The sequence below is a fragment of the Pleuronectes platessa genome, chromosome 23 (assembly GCF_947347685.1).
Source record: "Pleuronectes platessa chromosome 23, fPlePla1.1, whole genome shotgun sequence".
In the NCBI taxonomy this organism is placed as follows: Eukaryota; Metazoa; Chordata; class Actinopteri; order Pleuronectiformes; family Pleuronectidae; genus Pleuronectes; species Pleuronectes platessa.
The window spans coordinates 5543611-5562754 of record NC_070648.1 but is presented as its reverse complement, the minus strand read 5'-3'; the positions used below and the strand labels follow the sequence as shown (position 1 = coordinate 5562754).

Below are 19144 nucleotides of genomic sequence, written 5' to 3'. Positions count from 1 at the left end.
GAGAGGAACACAAATATTTGACCATTTACATCGTATTCTTTATGTAGAAAAAGTATATAACAGTCACAAGACACACATTAAAAAGGTAGAAGACGCGTACAGTGGCCGTCGGCTGCAGATTTAACTGATTCAAAAAGTCACAATCTGCAGATGACCCTGACCTGATGATCGAATGTGTACTGGACATCCTCAGAGGTCCGACTGCAGACAGACGAATGGTTGAGTATATACAGTTTGCACATATAATGAGACACGGTTAGAGACAGTGCAATACAGAGTTTGGATTGAAGAGGATTAGTGGCATCCGAGCCCCAATGGAGGCACGCCCATGTTATTTCATGAGGATGATTATATGAATCAAATGGCAGTAATAAACATTAACCTGCCGTTCAGGTCACTCTGCATAAACCACAGAACATTTCCTTAGTCACCTCACTTGTTATACACAGTTATTCCCCCCCCCCCCCCCCCCCCCCCAAACGTCAGATCCACGTTCACCAACCCCCAACTTCTGCTTTCTTATTTCCTTTCCCATTCTTTCCACTTTCCATCACTTTGTCTCCAGTACACTCTGAGTTGCATCTGGAGAAAACTTGGAGGGCGAGGCTTGACTGTAGAGCAGACCAGGCTAGAGAAAGAGCACTTTGGTAAATAGTGTCAACGCTGACTACAAGATATTCAACATCCTCCCATTGGTCTCACTGTCACACCCATAGACTTTCCAGAAAGAGGGACGACTTGGCTTTGATGTAAACATCTTGATCCCCCCTTAGTGGCTAGACGCAGAATAGATCATAAAACCCGCCTCGTCCATGTTAGTGGATGAGAAACGGACCTAAAGTAAAAAGTCAAAGTGCACGTAGAGTAAAACGTGATTGGTCGAGCACAGGTATCGATGGGACCTCTATACCGTGGCTTCACAACCTCTGGCTTCAAATGCGTAAGGTGGCAGCTTTCACAAGCTAAATAACAATAGATTACTGCCGGTACTACTTAAGTTGTTTTTATAAGTTATAAGATAAAGTCTACAGCGTTTACCAATGGGCTATTATGCTAGGCTGAGCAGTGCTTCGAGCTAAATGTTAGCATGCGCTTGCTAAAAAAAAAGGGTATTGGGTCACACAGCTTCTGAGCTAAATGTGAGATGACCCAAGTTCGTCCTCTGTGGACCATGACAGTCAGTTCAGAGCTACATGACAATTCACCCGGAAGTTGTTGAAATATTTCAGACTTGAGTAAAGTGGTGGAGCGACAGCCTGCTTCCGTCGGGTCTATTCTTCTCTCCCAGAATGTATAAAAGTGCAATAATAATCGCAGAGCATAAATAATGAAAAGTCAATACCAGTGCAATATAGAGAAATTCAAAATCTCCTGTGTGTACATATTTACTCATTTTCTCTTTTTAGTAGGCACTGAAAAACACATGGAGGTTAAGTTGGTTTCTTTTGACATGGAGTGTAAGGCAACATGGCGACAGAGGTTCTGGAATCACGGGTTCATTAGCTCATATTGGTCTGAACATGTGGTGTTAGCTCCGTATTGGCTGGAATCTTGTGAAGATTAAAAAAGATATAAGAAAAAGTACATAAACAGAGCATGCATAACTGGATAAAGTCCTTCCTCCCATGCTGTCATTTCCCCGTCCTTTCCTTCTCCTCTGTTATGAAAACACGCTGCTGCGCTGGTTGGCCTCGCCGACCTTCTCGAAAAACATGAAATCCTGGAAGGTGAGAACAAGCAAGGAGAAGGTCATCGTTCAGCAAGAGCCCACTCGTGAGAATTCTGTGTCTTTCGATAAGATTCTGACTTACGATGAGGAAGCAGGCTCCCATGAGCACGGCTTTCATCTTCACGTCCAAGTCCAGCGGGAACTGGATGCCAAAGTTGTCCGTGTCGGTGAAGACCTCTTTCAGGAGACCGCTCCACTGCTTGCTGATGCGACCGATGGGCTTGCCTCCATCTTTCCCCTTCAGCTGCGACACAAAAAGAACAGTGATACAGAACAGCCTCTTAGCTGTGGAGCAGAAGGGTGCAGGTATTTCCACAAAACACCAAACTTGGACTCAATTAAACTACCACTTTTTGTTTTTGGTTAAAAATGTTTATTCTCTCTTGCTAGGAGTTAGACACGAGGATAGATTCCGCTCACATCGGATAACGACCGGTATCAGGCAACAGGCATAAAGCTAGCGTGGCCCAAAGGTTAGCCAGCACATCTAAAGGTCACTTAGAAACAGGATATTAAAAGTAGGCCGCCAAAAATACATAAACCAGTGAGGAGTGTGAAAATATTTCCGGTTCATTATGAAACTGTAGAGGACATCAGCCCAGGAAATGAAAAATGCTTTAACCACTTCCAAATGTGCCAGATCTGAACAGGTCAGGTTTTATGTTATTTATTTAATAAGACTTTACATTTAGTTTGAAAGACAATCGGTGGAAATTCAATCAGAGTTCATTAGTGAGCTGTAGGGACATAGGAAGGCGGGTATTTAATTGCCAGGAATGAAAGGAGCATTAGTCTTCTCATTAGACTCATATGATTCCCTTTGGGCCAAAGAACATTGCTTTAACTACTAATCTATCAGCACTAGACAAACAACAGTTCTCTCACCTCAAAGTTGACGTCCCCACAGCAGTTGCAGGCGAAGCAGGGCCCTTCCAGTACCAGCAGCGACTCCTTGTTCGCTCCCTGGATGGAGAACCGAGGCAGGAAAGGGTGCCAGAGCTGCTTCACGTAGCCTATGGTGGTGCCGGGCGGTGCCTGGACCTCCATCTGCAGGTCACATGGTAAAAAACAGAAATATTAACGCGATACACACGGAGCCGTAAAATGCGACCTCGCCCTTTACACTGTCAGTAATAAATCAAGCGATAAATCAAACGGGGGCCACGAGGCAGATCACAGGAGACAGGTAGCAGGAATGATAAGTGAGGTCTCTGACTGCTCCATTGTGACACCACCTAACAAAGGTAATACATCTCACATGGCTCCGGTCGGCCCAGCGAACAGAGCCCTGCAGTGTGTGGCCGTGGAGGAGCTGGAGGCCGCGGCCGGTGGGAAACGCACGGTAGCCGGGCGATGCCAACTCGGTCATTAAGCGTAGAGGGAGAGAGAGAGGTCTCAGAGGTGGAGGGATGGCAGAGGAGTGGGGGAGATAGCTGGGACAATGGGGGCCATTCATAGATTTAACAAACGCCATTCAGCCAGTCAACAGCGACACAGGGTGAAGGGAGGAAAAACAGAGGCCGGTTTCAAAGTAAACTCCACTTTTGTTGTGCGACTAGTTTAAAAATTCAGATTTCCTGTTGAAATGAGAATCAGAAGTCCAAATAATCCCTTCTGGGGCATTGTGATGTCACATGACTGAAGTCTGAACATTAGACCATCTTCAAGTAATAACGAATATTCAAATTCTGAACCTGATTATAATTTTCCTCTTTAACTTATTTTTATTCAATTCTTCCATCATCACATTTTTTTCCTTGCCACCTCAGAAGATTATAAATTCAGCCTCTTCCACTTTTTGCCTGAGTTTAATCTCTTGAACCACACATTCCCCGGAAAGTTGTCATTGATTAATTATTAACAACACCGGTAATGGTGGACAATCGCTTTGGTGGACTCAGGGAAAAATATAATAACACATCAGAGAGTTAATCAATCCCTGGAGTGAGTAATCAGGGCGATTTGGTGCTGAATAACCTTTTTGAATTGTTAAATTATTGACACTGGTGCGGTAACTCAATATATAGTGAGGCTGTTAACAGCTACCTTTGACCCCCTCACACAGGTACACACACAGGTACACACACACCCACACACTCGTACCTCTTGCAGACAGCAGGGACACCAGCAGGAGACGCAGCGGAATGGCCGGACCAGGCGGATCACCTCCCGGTCCAGGGTGTCCTTGATCTTCATGTCGAAGCTGCGCAGCGAGCCGCAGCAGTTCCTGGTGCAGCAGTCGTTCTTCTCCTTGGCCTTGTAGATCTTCTGGCCCAGGCTGTTCTTTATCTCGTACTGGTTGTTGGTCTCGAACCCGATGAAAGCTGGTTGGCACGGGAAGGGGAAAAGGAAAACGGGCGGTAATGGTTTATAACAAAGATTTGATAAGGAAAGAATGTGAATAATAACATTATGATTTCTATTGAGAGGTTTAAAAAGGCCGTTTTTACGTCCTGCACCACACAGAGTGAATATGACTGCATGAGCAAGCAGCACGCCTTACCTTCCAGGAGTTCCACTTTTTGATGAATCAGGATTTGATCGATCTAAAACCCAAAAGGGAGAAACGACGTGAGAAACACACACTAAAAAAAAAAATTACAAGAAAATTCAAAAGAGAATAAGTAGAAAATATGACCATCATCAAGAGTGACAGGGGAAATCCCACTGTAAACAAAACAAAGAGTGCAAACACTTTCCTTATTTGCAATGCAAAGTATGAATTTCCCTAAAAGCCACAGACTAACACAGCAGCAGCTTTGTGACCAGTCATATAGATCAGAGTCTTTTTGCATATTTAAAAATGTATTTCCTATGTTCTGATCGCATAGAGAGCCCTGAAAACAAGTTCAGGTTTTTGTTGGAACTCTATTTAAGTTTCAAGTGGATTCTGGACAGAGGAAACTAACCGAGTTAGTGTTTTTAAAAAGAACAATGCCGAGTGGGAAGTTCAGACGGCTGAGAGGAAAGAGGTCACACCACATTGTTTTAAGAGAGAAACTGAAAAGGAAAGTCACATCACTCCTCTTTCCTTAGTTCAACCATAGCTCACTACAATTCACTGTTGTTGGTTCCTGACCCTGAATATCAATAACTATCAATATGTGATTTTCGCTTAATAGAAATATAACAAAAGTCCAATATTGATACTGATATATTGACGGGGTGGAGGAGGTATCACATGTAATTGATCTACATCAGGTTAGTTAAAGGTTTTGTAATTCTCTCATCATAAATAAAGTGTCATAATGCATAACCTTCACCTTCGCTGATATCTGACCATATCATCGAACACTGTCAAGCACTGTTGCTTTTTAGGGCGTAACACAAAACACCCTCAGATTATCTCAAGCATGAAGAATGATGAGAAGTGTGAGAAGTGAGCTGAATGGAAAAGAACAGTGAGGAAACAAAGTGGAAACAATAAAGGAGTGGTGCATGAGTATTCTATCTTGTGATCCACGGATGTTACAGCATCACTATTGTTATCAAGACCCAAAGCTGTGTTTTTTTCCAGACCTGTGTGAGGTACTCGAGCCCCGGAGGAACCCCGACTGGAGCTGCAGCTTGCCCAGGGACCGGGGCCGGGGAGATGGCTTGGGGAGGTCCTCCATACTCTGGCCCTGGAGCTGTGACGACTGGTCCTGGCTGGTACATGACTGGAGGCGGGCCTTGGTTGTAGCCCATATTGAAGCCCGGGGGAGGAGCTTGACCCGGATCTCCATACCCTCCCTGAGAAACAGGATACGGGGCAACGGATTGGCCGCCTTGCTGAGGCATGGGATAGGGTGGCTGGTTGTAGGAGTCTGGGTAACCTGGAAAAAGGCAGGGATGTTAGGTCAAAGTCCACCTTAAGCAGTAAATCCAGACCCATTACACTTTTATCAGACACTCACTCACTAGTAGCTCAAGTTAGAGGCAACAGATGTTCAATGAAACCATGAAACACAGAATATAGAAGACGTCAACATTGAACCACTTCTTGTTTCCAAACAAGGTTTCAAGAACCGTGCAATGATGTCTCAACCAGGTGTGAGTTTCAGTTCCTTACCTGCTGATAAGGTTAAAAAATGAAATGAGGCAGAAACCAGTACTAAGGTCAACACCGCAGCACACCGACGCACACCGAGGAAGTCATGATCTGTGTGTGCACGGCTAATAGCAGCTGCTCCGTGCTCCTAGCAACCCTGACTGAGGATCATCCTACTTTCCCCGCTGGGACCACAGAGCCAATAAGCTACTTATTAGCAGAGCCGCAGAGTGGAGCACTTAACTGGAGAGCAAGTAAACAGCACTGGGAATACTGGACGACCGGCACAGCAACAGCTCTACTCGGGGAACCCCCCTGAGTATAAAAGGCCCAAAACGTTTTTAGAAAAGCTTAGAAACCTTATTAACATGCATCAAGTCTATGAATGTAAAGCAGTGTATAAGTCATTATAATTAAATCATACATAAGGTTGATTTGTTTTAAACTTTGGTGGCCACGGGGCCCTCCCAGCAGCAGCTCAGGTGGCTTACTGGGAGGGCCGGCTCTGGATCAGTGGGTTTATATTTGTCACGTCTTCATGGTGAATACTCATGATAGTGAAGAACTGGGTTCATAGAACAGAGCTAATGCCTGATGAAAGAGACACTGCTTAAGATTTCTGACGTCAAGTTTATGTCACAGCCTGGTGGCTCCATCCCGGCTCTTAAGAAGCGAAGCCTATACTTCAGTGTTGAGTTGTAAAAAAATAAAAAAGCCACAATGATGACTGATGATTGTGTCAAAGGTGTGGCTTTGACAAATAGGACATCTTTGTGTAATTTAGTGGAATGCTGGTGGTCATGTACCGACAAACAGATGTTATCAGTGGCTGTGGTTTCAGGAGGTACAGGAGGTTGGTGAAGAAAGGGAGGGTTGGGGGGTTCGATTCCGACAGTTTGCGTGACCCGAGCGATTAGATCCCATATACATACTCAATGTGTCTTGTTGATTTACACCTGCACTTTGAGTTGTCCACTATAGCGTCACTCAGAATGGATGTGAATACCAAATCTGAACAGGGTCTAATAGTGTCCAAAGTTCAGTCCTTAGTTATGAACCATTTTCTGTATTTCTCCTTCAATAATTAATAAAAAGAAGTTGAAATTTTCTTAAATTAAGAGGATTTGAATGATTTAGCAAGCAAAAGGGGCAGATGTGAGAATGATGTCATGAAATGTACTTTACTAAGACACTACTTTGTCTCCAGAAAGTTCTTTATCACTATTTTCTATTGAATCAATTGAGTTAGAAACCAGTTACTCAAGCTGATGACCACAAGAACCATTTCCCAGTACAGCAGGGAGTTTCATTTTCTACTTACTACTCTTGTTATAGTCTTGCATGGCACATTGATCTGTCTCCTGAGTGTGTTTCCCCCTGTTTGACCCTAATATGGAGGTTTTTCAAGATGTACTGAGGAATAGCTCCAGATCTGCAAATTAAACTATCTTTCAGGAATAATCTATGTGTCGGTGGCTTCTGCCAGTGGGGAGGATGTAGGCAGTTTTCTGTGAGTAGCACTTCACCGATGACCTCCTTTGTTGCATTCCTACACTTTGTCTGTGATGGAAAATCTGCCGTCATTGGTATTGAGTACAAACAGAAGTATGTGCCATGCAATGGTGCTGACTCACAACACACAAAACTGGTTTTTTGTTTCTTTGTCAGGACAAAACCAACCCCTTTCTTACAAACAGCCCAGTTCAGCGGTGGGAGGATGACTTCACAGTGAGATTCTTTCAGGGTTTCCGGGTGTGAGTAAGCAGTGTTGCCATGTCAAAGCTGAAGCAGTGCGAAAAGAAATGGTGTGAATTACAGTCACGCAACCGTCACACCACTTCTGCCTTTCTACCCAGAGCCGGAAATCATAAAAAGAGGACATGGAGTGTGTGATCACTGCTTTGCCGTTTGCTCAACCTCTATCCACATTCCTTTCTCACACTTGCAAGGAAACAAATCCCAAATAAAACCAAAGCAGCGCTGTTTACAGGAAGGCTGCAGGCCGACATGCCCACACTACGACACCTCTCACCTCCTGCAGCTGTTCTTTTCCATGCAAAGGGGAGGAGGTATTTCAAAATCAAGTAAACCGAGTATTTCAGGTATTTCTTTCACAGATACTCCTCGGTGTGGAGGATGAAATTACCCAAGGTCGGTGGAGGAATCTGGGTGCAGGACAAGGCGTTCATTCATTATGCAGTGACATTCGGAGGAAAAGTTAGTCCTGGGAAACACTGATGGAAACTGGAGACGTGTGGGCCTTTATACAAAAGCTGGAATTGTGTCAATAACAGGACACAATGGGAGAAGTGGATGAGTAGAACAGTTGTGGAAACAAGTAACTACAAGTTATGAAACAGGAAGAGATCCCAGCTCCTAATTCTTCGTGAGCACATGCTTCCTTTATGGTCAGTGCACTTACCAGGAGCAGACATGGCAATGGCGAGGAACTGTTTTCCCCCCCGACCTCAGGGCACTTTCTCGTCCACTCCCAGGGGATCTCTATGGGAAGCTGTCTGGAATGGAAAGGGAAAGGAAGAAGGGGGGGGTGGTTGGGTTGTGATGAAAAAAATAAATAAAAGGGAAGGGTAGGAAGGAGGGAGGGAAGGGGGTGTTGTAAAGAAACAATGACAAAAAGAGTCCGACCCTTTTGACAACATTCACCCTCAGCATCAACCTTTATTATTCTGCCACCATGTTAAGTCAGCAAATCACAGTTTTAACCACGGCTTTAATGGTGGTATGTTTACAACCCAGTCTGTGCACTTTGACAGGAGATATAAAAAAAAGTGGGTGCGACATGTTTTGAAAAGTTGGGGGAGGGGGTGGTGGTCCAAACCACATCCTGCGTTGATCTACATGACATTAATAAGTACATGATGTCCTGGTGACTGATTTGGACCAAATCAATTTGAATCCCTGAACAGGTCACGAGAAGTGGTACAGGATTCAACCTCCTCTTCCCCCTGTGCCTCATGAACACACTGGACTAACAAACCCTGAACCCATTTCTTCCCCTTGAAACCTGACAGAAGCTGAGTGGTTGAAATCTCACCTGTCTGCTGGGACGTCCTCACTGGGCCAGTTAGAAAAATGCAGGAAAAAAAGTAAAGTGAGAGAAAACCACTGGTTCCACACAGCAAAGCGTCAGTCGTCTCCTTCCCAACCTGTTTCTCGTTTCTCTCGTTTGCTGTCTCTCCTCCCTCCCACTAATTTCTTCTATGTCTCCTCCCCCCTTTCTCAGCCTCACACGACTTCCATTAGGGTTTTCTTCAGAGCGCGTCCATGAACATAATCCTAATTTAAACCTGAGTAAGCAGACGTCTTGTATTTACTAAGAGGGCTCTGTTGCTTCGTGTGAGGTCTGCCCCCCCCGCAGATATTATTATTATCAGGGCAATGCAGCAACAAGGAGGAGTCGGTCGCTTCACATGTTGATGTTGTTGACAACCATCAGGGGGCGTCAGATCCCCAGTGACAAACCGTGCAACACGTACATGTACATGCGATACATAAAAGATAAATGGCATACTCAGCATTTCTAAATCAATATTTTTAATTTATTGCATTTAAAAAACATTTGAGTCACTTGAGCAATTGTACGCATAACAAATTCTTATTTAAATTTGTTGCTTTTTGGATAAAACTCTTTCCTGTATCGTGACCCTTCTAATACACAACATGGGTAAAAAAAATGTAATTTCATGCATGAGTGTTTCCTTTTGAGATAAATGTATATTATATAATATTCTAAGTGTTCATTAAATATCTTGTTGTTCATTAGCACACATCATTATTTCCCTTTATTCCTTTCTAACTTAATAAACAAAAGTGCATTTTGTACTCCTACATCACTTGTAAACACGTTTTGCAAAGTTTATATTCACTATGGAACACCTGCCGTTCATTTCACACAGCTGCTTTTGCACACCTGATGCATGTAAGTCTTATTTTACTATCCATAACTAGTGAGAAAGAGAAATATGAACAATACTAACTAGTTTCCTTTCTGGCTAGATAAGAATAGCTAGGTCAACAAAATAAAACTTGAAATATAACAGTGTGTACTCAATAGACTGATTTGAAAATAAGCTTTTGATTTACTTTATGAAACATGTGTGTTAGCAAAGCTGGTGGTAATCATCGAGACTTTGTTCCACGGGATCAAGCTGGAGCTGAGGGTGTGTCTTGGAATCCAGTTCTCTTAAATGAAGAAGGCTCCTTCGAATCTACTCTGTCATCAAAAGAGCCCTCATAGAGGCTGGAAGGCTCATCTATAGAATAGTATAGAATAGAATCCATATCATCAAAGGAGCCTTCTCCTACCCTCTGATAAGTACAACCCTCCGTAAAGTAGAATGTAAATGTAAACAGTATTTTTCTTGTCATATCAAATCCAAACTTCCACCATTCCTAACTCACTTTCATTGACAATGACCCCATTTGTTCAGCTTTGCCAGTGTTTCTGTTGTTAGCAGGGAAAAATGAACTGAACTGACATGAAATTTCTGGACCAGTTCAATCTGACAAATATATTTTCTCCTTTCACTCTTTTCTAAGGTCGCTCACATCAATCAATCAATCCATCAAAAAAAACGTGATTTTTATAGTCCATATTCACAAATCACTATTTGTATCATTGGGTTTGATTGTGACATCCTCCGTTGAAGCAGGGGAATAAACGTAGAAGCCTCCGATGGAGCCACATGTGAGGGATCCCTCACCCAGGACGGACAGATGTGCCACATCAGCAGAATAACAGTATTTACAACATTGTGAAACCATTGTGTGTCACTAGTGTGTCTATGTATAAGAAGTATTTAAGCATAAGTAAATGTCTGATAGAGATAGAGGGAGCAGCAATGACAAATGATTGGAGGAGTTATCGCTCCGGCTTGTCTCTGCTCAGACTATATTTGGCACCTGCTGCTGTGCCCGTTACTTATAGGGCATCGGATGTGGGTGGGGAATGAGGGAGGGTCGTTCAGTGCGCACACACACACACACACACACACACACACACACACAGACAGACACACACACACACACACACAGATGTTGGACAGACATCTTAGCAAGACACCAAATATGTGTCTACTCAACTGTTTTTAACACATTAAGAACATATATGAAAGCATGTCTGAAATCTGGGTTCAGTTAACCTGCCAAAACAAGCAGCACTGACATCCACTCAACCTATGGAAACTTGACACAGATCTTAACCTTTAACTTTCACCCCCCCCCCCCCCCCCCCCCCCATACTGAAGGAGATTCTAACGGATTCCCCTCACGTTGACGTCTCCATGAGGACATTGGGTCCAGTGTGGCAACAAAAGAACCCACACCCAGCCAGAGGCTCCTAATGAGGCCGGTCCCTGATAACGGAGCTAATCAGTGCAGTCTATCTGGCCTCGGCCCATGTTGACATGCTGTCAGCCTGGCCCTGGTTTATTTATACACGCCTGATCTATCAGCACTGGCTCTGTGTTTGGTGAGCCCTCAGTGTCCCGAAATAGAAATAATTAGGACAGGGCGGGAAAAGAGGAAAAGTGAAAACGTGTGCATATGCCCTGAGTGGATCCCCCCCATCCCCTCAACCCCCCCGGCCCCCCCAGGCCGGTGCCAATCTCTCCATCCATCCCTGCTACACTGTCTCCTTTCTGTTTGGCTTTGTGGAGACAGTGGCAGCCGGCAGAGGAGGGGTGGACCGAGTCGTGCGGGTGGTCTGGATTGGGTGGCTCGCCGCCGGTGAATTTGGGCGAAGCAGGGTGATCGAGTCGCCCAGATTGCCACACACACACACACACACACACACACACATACACACACACACACACACACACCGGGATCCTGATGCCATCTATGATCCCTCTGTATCTTTGGACTCTGACACCTTCGGATTAATAGCCCTTATTCTGGGTATTTTAGTAATTGTTTTATTACAGGACTAATAACATTATAATCTCAAAAGAAGGGATGAAGGACATGTACGTATGTTCAGATGTACATAAACTAACTGAGGGTGATGTAATCCGTCTAAAATGGCACTTGACTCAACAAAGGCCTTATCGTTCTCCCATCACTCCTCACTCAGCGGCAGGGACAGACACAGTGGGAGTGGGTCGGTGTGTGTGTGCAGATGTATGTGCGTGTGTCCAGGCAACTTATCAGCACTCAAAATCTCTTATAAGCGGCTACAGAGGTTCGAAGCTAATGATGACAATGACAGGAGGAGGATGTAATTGGCATTTCTGAGGTCACACACACACACACACACACACACACACACACACACACATAGCCTAAACAGCCCTTGGAGCCGGTCCCATAATATAAACCCACCCTGGGTGCATGCCTACAAATACCCTCCGAACCGGGATATAGCTCAGAAGACGCAGAACCACAAACCTGGATCTTTGAGGACGAAAATCCACAGAAAATCAGAAGATTCAAGGTAGACACATTATTCAAATTATTTATTTTCTGTTTTTGTTCCCTTCCATTGAATCAGAGCCTTTAAACTGACTCTTTCCCTTTTGCTCAGATGCTCTGCTCCAGGTGTACGCTGCCCGTCCTGGCTCTTTATCTGCTGCTGGAGGAGACATCTGCTGCCGTGCTGCCGAGCAGAGACAAAAGGGTAAAGGCTTCCACACGCAGAGGCCTCGTCATCTCAAAATCAAACAAAACCCATCGTCTATTTGTTTATTGATGATGTGATGGTTTTCTGCAGGAGGTGAGCTGGCTGGACCAGGAGCTCCTCTACCACCTGCCTGAGCGCACGCACGGGGGAGACCTCTCTGTGGGGGATGCAGGGGAGGCAGGCGGGGATGAGGAGGGTCGACCCTCTCATTCAGAGAGGCTCCTTGACCCAATGGACCAACTCTCTGCCCAACACCATCGGCAACACCAACGTAAAGCCAACCAGAAGAAGTAAGGGCGGAGACAGCTTCATGTAGTTTGAATGGGTTTAGTCTCAGTCTGAGTTTTAAACTCACACACGACATGAATAATACTTTACATGTTTATTTAGATTTGAGATATTCTATTTGAGTTGATCAGATATGAAGATATACCATGTCCTCCTGTATATAGTTGAGTTATTGTTGTCACAATGTGGGTAATGTAGAGACAGTTATATACATTTTTAAAAGTCAAGGTAACTGGAGACACACAAATTTAAGTAAATGAAATCATGTGTTTTATGTAAACCATCTATCATCAGGTGTTTATTGTGACAACAATTTTTAAATTCTGTCTTCTGTCATATATACTAATTTGGTTCAGATGTAAACATTTTGTGTACTTTCTTAACCAATACATTTGCAATTTAAAGTATTTTTTGTGATGTGTGGGAGAAAGTGAATGTATCGAGGGAGAAAGAAAGTAGATTTTTCTGTAACTACATCACTTCACATGGAATGCAGTGGATTTTGGACTGAGTCTCCTCTTTCTCTCCGTCCGTGTCTGCAGGAGGAAGATCGCTCCTATGGACTCCATCGGCAGCTTCCAAATCCAGTCCAGTTTCAAGAACAGAGGGGTGAGTAACGAAAGAGAAAAATAACAACCTAAAAACTATTCCTAAAGCTACTGTAACTAGAGGCTACAGCGAGACAGTGCAGAACAAAGAAAACTTTTCAAAACACCCAAACTCACCTGCATGGACTGGCATTGACAGTGTTTTTGTATTGGTTTTAATGTTCTTTTATCCGTTTTATTTTATTGCATTGCTGAGTACTAACTGGCTTCTCTATGATTTGCTATCATTGCACTCTGGTTTTAAAAGGTGCTATGGAAATAGATTATAATTATAATGTAGGGCTACAGCAGAAAAGAACATGTATGAGTGTAGTTCAATGTTAATGAGAACTTTCTTAGGTGGCTTCTATTTCCCATCATTTGCACAAACAGTTTTCAACTTGCACGGCTTGTCCAGTTCTTTCCATGACACCAGGAGCCATTTCTAGACCCACTCATACAATATACAACGAAGGTTTATGATGAATTATTCATGAGACCTTCTACTTGTGTAATACTGTAAACTAAACATTTAATTTCTCCTGTTTGTAACAGGATTGGCCGAACGAAGATTGGGAAAACAACCGGGACTAAAAAAAGAAAAACACACAACAGCGCAGCTCTTTCTCACATTTTGCTGTATTTGTTATATGTGACATATTTATTCATCAACTGGCTGCCATACCAACAAGTGAGATACCTGTTCACCGACTCCCTCTGGTGGTAGAAGACACTAACATGACAAACACAATGCTGTGTGCCACTATTTAATAAAATGTGTTAAAATACCCATTTCAGGTCTTTTTTAATCTTTCCAGGACGAATGATTCCGAAAACCACCTTTATGTTCCCAAAGACTTTTAATTTGTCAAGCTACAATCAAAGAAAACAATATCAGACTGCAGAAAATATAGATTTTGCTCGGGTATTTTCTCTCTTCACTTTCACATATGTACAGTTGTAAAAGAACAGGATATGTACACAGAATTTTAAGTTGTAAAGAGAGTGCAACTGCTACTGGAGACTTACCAAGACTCTCCCACGAACCAAAGAAAAGCACATGGTTAAAAACCAAACAACATAAACAAACGCCACAACCTACGCGGCCTCAACTTATTTTCTGTACACTACAACTCTGTTCTCGATGTGAGACAATCTTAATGTCCATTCTCTGATGCGGGCGTTTCTCTAAAAAAAACAAAAGAAAGAAAAAAAAAATACCCCGCTTCTCAGAAATCTAAGAAATAAACAATTATATGAAATAGAAAATATTTTACAACCATTCATAAATGAGCCTCTGGGCCGCTTTGACATTCGAAAAGCGCGGCCAGACCGTTCGTCGTACAGCAACGCTAAATCCCCCTCGTAGATAGACAATGAGCTTTTTAAAACGAGAAAAACAGAAACAATAACCACACGTGAAAACAGAAACATCAAAATTTAACAGCTTTCAATGTAAATGTTCGCGGTAGTTGGCTATCAATGATTGATTAACGAGCCGGACAGGGAGAAACATTAAGCGCTAGATCATGAATGTACACAGCTACACGCTACGTAGAGATGTAACCGGCTGTAGCTAATCATATTCCCAGTACCGTCCAAATATGCAGTGGACATGGTGATTGGGTTTATAGTGGATAAAAAGTGCACTGCTGGAAGAATTGTCTGTGTGCAATTTTATATTAATTAATTTCGACACAAATGCAGATGCTAAATAAAAACTGTTAGCTGATTCAACTTATTCTAGAGGAGTGAGATGTCTACATTTTATCCCCGAACTTTAAAAAAAACTCAAAAAAGGTATATTGCCAAAATACGACAGAAAAGAAAAAATGAGCTGCCCATCTAGCATTATGATGCATTTCTAAACAAACAACAGAAGTGACGTTTTACATCTCTTAATCTATACATTTGTTCAAAGTGTAAAATTTATAGCCGAGAGGACAAGGCTTTTCAAACTAAAACTCCTCGAAGGACAGCAAAGTAAATGTTCACTGATTTGTCGGCGTCCTCCAAGTCAAAAATGCACCTTCAGTGAATATGAGAGCGACCAGCACAGTATATGACAAAGCCAATGAATGTACAGATTAATTAGTAACAAATGAATGATTCTCCGCTGTCTCTGTGGCCGTCCGTTCAGTTCTTCACAAAAGCCAAAAGAAAATAAGCAGACTCAGAAATGAAAATAAAAAAGGAACCGTGAGGGATAAATAAGAATGGTTGTGATTGTCAAAAGAAATTCTACAAACTGACAATACGGTTGCCATCCAGGTGATAATTTAGGCGGTTTTGGCTGCAGGCATCAAAGAAAATAAGTGTCAAGAGGACAGCAAAGACAGGGCGGGTGGCTCCTCGTCCCTCCCGTCCTCTTCATCTCTAAGTGTCTTTTTTGTTTCCTGACCGCCGCGTGTCCCTGCACTTGTGGCAGTAAAAGATGTCGGGAACGTTGGACTTCTTGATCTTCGCACAGGACAAGTGAACCCATATGCCGCACTGGTTGCACTCGATCATCGGCCGCCCCGCGAACGGCTTCCCACAGTAACATGTGATCAAGTCCCACGAATCGTCGCCTGTGTCCACAAAGAAAACAGTTATTAGGTCATAATTGCCGTGCATGTTGCCTAATGAGAAAAAGAAGGTAACTAGAAGGGATTTTCATGTTAATATGTTATGTAATAGGTTTTTAAAAATACATTTCAAATCACATACCTGACTCCACCATAATGTCTTCATCTGCGATCCATGTCTCCCCCTCACTGGAGCTCATCTCTGCTTCCCTGGACTCGTCCGGCTGAAGCTTCCCCATGCCCGGCATGGTCGGCGTGGAGGCCCTGTGCACTGCCAGCTCCTCTCCGACAGGTCGTACCTCTGAAAGTCCGTGGCGCGCCTCAGAGTCTGTCTCGCTTTGAGCCGCCGAACTCTTCAGCTTCTTCGGTTTGGGCTGTTTTGAGTTTTTGCTGCGTTTGATGCGCGCCCTTTTCTCGCCCTCGCTGCTGCCACTGTCGGCCGCCGTCATGGCAGAGCCCAGCGACAGCTTTTTCAGTTTTTTGTCCTTCTTGCGCTCTGACTTGGAGCTGGCCTGGCTCTCGTACAGGGAGTCTTTAAGGCGCATCTTGTCCAGTAGAGTGCTATCAGAGTGCATGCGGCGAATGTTTTTGCCCTTGTTCGCTCGCGCCTTGCGAACAAACGTGTGAATGGTGTGGATGTCGGAGCTTCCGTCTCCCCAGGTGTTGCCCATGGAGCTGCTGCTGCCTCCCCCGCCTCCATCGGCCGACAGCCCTGAACTGTGGGCAGAGCTGGATGATGTCGGGGACCATGAGTTCTCCTGTGGGACAGCAAGGAAAATACTGTTGACTCAAACTTGCAAGGACAGTTACTTCTTATTACAAGCATGTGTATGTTGTTTAGCAGGATTATGAAAGAACTACTGCACAAATTACCATGAAACTTGGTGGAAAGATGTGGCATGGGTCGGGGAAGAGCTCATTAAATTTCGGTGCGGATCCAGGAATTGCTTTTCGCTTTGTTAGAAACATTGTGAGATAGGGGGGGTTTCAACATGTACACAGATTTCTTCAGAGAATAATTCATGGATCTTAATGAAATGCATCAGGTTTGTTTAGTGGACATTATGAGTGTGTACAATTTGGTGCAAATCCAGATCTGGTGAATTTAATGAGGGGAGTTTTGGTGCCAGTGTAGTTTCAACAAGCTCAGTTTACCTCTTTTGGACTTGGGATGTATCCAGCATACGCCAGGACGAAGCTGCAGAACTTGTTGAAGTCCTCCACAGTCCTCTTTTTCCTCTCAGGGGGCTGCAGAGAGAAGATCTTTGTTTGAGATTAAGAGAGTCAAGCTACTCCAAACGAACTCCCACAGAAAACTACAGAATGAGTTGTTCGGTCACAAAGTACTCACCAAGGACTCCGTTTTGCACGTCAACAGTGAATCTGGTGGACAGAAGAGAAAAGGGTCACAAGCGAACCAGAGAGATGCCAACACACAAAAGCACCTGAGGGGACGAGTACACGCGAGTGGAGCCGCGTTAGCATCGGCTTGCTAACACGACCCAATAACTTAATACGTGTATTAGCGACGGGGATCTTTAGCTTATTGGAGAAACCGAGCAGATTGAAATCAACCGATGACAGATTGTGGGTGAAAACATAAAAGAGCAAGTCTGTCATTTTGATGTGAACGCTGTAGCTTGTTGTCAAGAGCCGCAACCGGTGTCACTTGATCGCTGAGTGAACTTCACCCAAAGTCTGGAGTACTACATCGACCCCCTCGATTAACCGATCGTCGATTAAACACACACTCTCTTGTTGACGTGTAGAAAAGATTGGTTTGGTTGCAAAAGCTTCTTTTTTTTGTATGTCAGTTGGTTTGAAACCTGCTAACGCTAGCTGACATTTACACTTGGAGCTAACCGCACGCCATACACCCCCCCCCCTCCTCCTCCTCCTCTACGTTTGCAGCTAAAAGGGGGCAAATGTGGTTCGCACTGGGGGTTTTTCCTCCACTACACTTCACGAGCTGCATTCAAAACTCTAACGAGGACAACCGGGGCATTGCTAATGGCTAATTCCAGCCCGTAAGACCGTTAACCCGAAGCTAACCAAAGCCAATCATGCTGGCTTTCTTGAAATGGAAGTGGGAGGCTCGGCGGCTAGGGGGGTAGCTTAGTGCTAGCAAGGAGGCAGCGTTTAATCGGATGTCTTGTCAGCTCTGAAGTTTCAACCCGCTGTTTAAAAATAGCATTTTATTCGTGGCTGACAAGTCCTGTATGTTGAGAAGCACACGCTACACAGTGTTTGAGTTGGGAAAATTTAGCTATCAAGCTATAACCGTTAAGCTAGGTGGATCGGCGCCCAACTAACCAAGCAAGCTAACTTCCCAGCAAGGCAGATTAACATGAGGTTCGCGGAGAATCATTAATATTTATAAAGCAGCAGATGATCGATTTTCACTTTCGCGCAACTTTCGCAGCGTTTTGACAACAAACAATCGGCCAGTAGCAATGCATGTTATTAATACTGCATACGCAACCGATGTAGCATTAGCCCCAACTTGCATTAGGTAATCGGTATTTAATGTCCCTGAAACGTGGAGGACAAACATCAACAGTGATCGGATTGACATTGCAGGTTCGTCTCCTAGCCTGGTGTCCATAGCGGGGGGACGTACCTTGGTGCTCGGACATTATGTCAAGCATTGTCGCCTCGGCGAGAAGGCCTCGATCCAACCAGCAGAAGCAGCAGGCGAGCTAGCCGGAGAGTGGCGGCCGTCGCGCTGTGCTTTCCCCCCCGGCGTGGCTGCACCTTACCGCCGGGCAACTTTTGGCTGCAGCGACGCCAAGAACCGCGCCACTCTGGAGCTCCTCTCCCCGCAAAAAAACAAGCTCTCCGCCGCGGGAGCTCGAAGTTGGAGTATCCCCTCGCAGGGCTGCGCTGGAGGAGCCGATACAGCGGCTAACCTAGCAGAAGCCTGCCGCCTCTGGATCGCGATTAGCTCCGACAAAAATACTAATTCCTCTCCCTCCTTTTAACCTACAGCGCACAAAGCTGCACTTTCCCCGTCACTGCATTCAAACAGCCGCCTGGGCTGGAGCGTTCTCGGGACCGCGTAACTCCTCCGGCAAAGCGTGGGTCCCCGGTTCACAGCGGCTCCATACGGGGGCAACTTCTCGGATTAACTTTGTCGTTTCTTCGCGGTTCGCATACAAAACGACTGGAGACTTTCGCACGGTCCCCTCCGCGCGCGGCAGAAGCCTCTTGATGCTGCCAGCGTAGTGTTTCCCCCGGGTGCATCCTGGGTAGCGTAGTCCCGCCGCGCTGTCACTCGCGGGGGCTTCCGAGCGGCGGGAGAAG

General features: G+C 44.6%; 2 protein-coding genes across 3 annotated transcripts; both read right to left on the bottom strand.

Moving 5' to 3' along the window:
• Positions 1 to 1345: 1345 nt before the first annotated feature.
• Positions 1346 to 9145, bottom strand: LOC128430203 (phospholipid scramblase 2). 2 transcript variants are annotated; one of them, XM_053416194.1, is made up of 8 exons: positions 8815 to 9145; positions 8182 to 8271; positions 5249 to 5544; positions 4233 to 4275; positions 3833 to 4053; positions 2615 to 2776; positions 1812 to 1973; positions 1346 to 1720 (listed from the first exon to the last, which is right to left on the bottom strand). In XM_053416194.1, exons 2-8 carry the CDS (start codon positions 8192 to 8194, stop codon positions 1661 to 1663), a joined length of 957 nt encoding a protein of 318 aa, XP_053272169.1. In that variant the 5' UTR covers positions 8195 to 8271; positions 8815 to 9145; the 3' UTR covers positions 1346 to 1660. The 2 variants fall into 2 exon arrangements, with proteins under 2 accessions (XP_053272169.1, XP_053272168.1); XM_053416193.1 differs by having other exon boundaries at positions 8182 to 8275; positions 8815 to 9144.
• A 4970-nt stretch (positions 9146 to 14115) lies between these two features.
• On the bottom strand, positions 14116 to 19051 carry phf23b (PHD finger protein 23b). Its single transcript, XM_053416476.1, has 5 exons — positions 18462 to 19051; positions 17193 to 17224; positions 16997 to 17089; positions 15984 to 16599; positions 14116 to 15844 (listed from the first exon to the last, which is right to left on the bottom strand). The coding sequence occupies exons 1-5, from the start codon at positions 18487 to 18489 to the stop codon at positions 15651 to 15653; spliced, it is 963 nt and encodes a 320-aa protein (XP_053272451.1). The 5' UTR covers positions 18490 to 19051; the 3' UTR covers positions 14116 to 15650.
• Between the last annotated feature and the right edge of the window lie 93 nt (positions 19052 to 19144).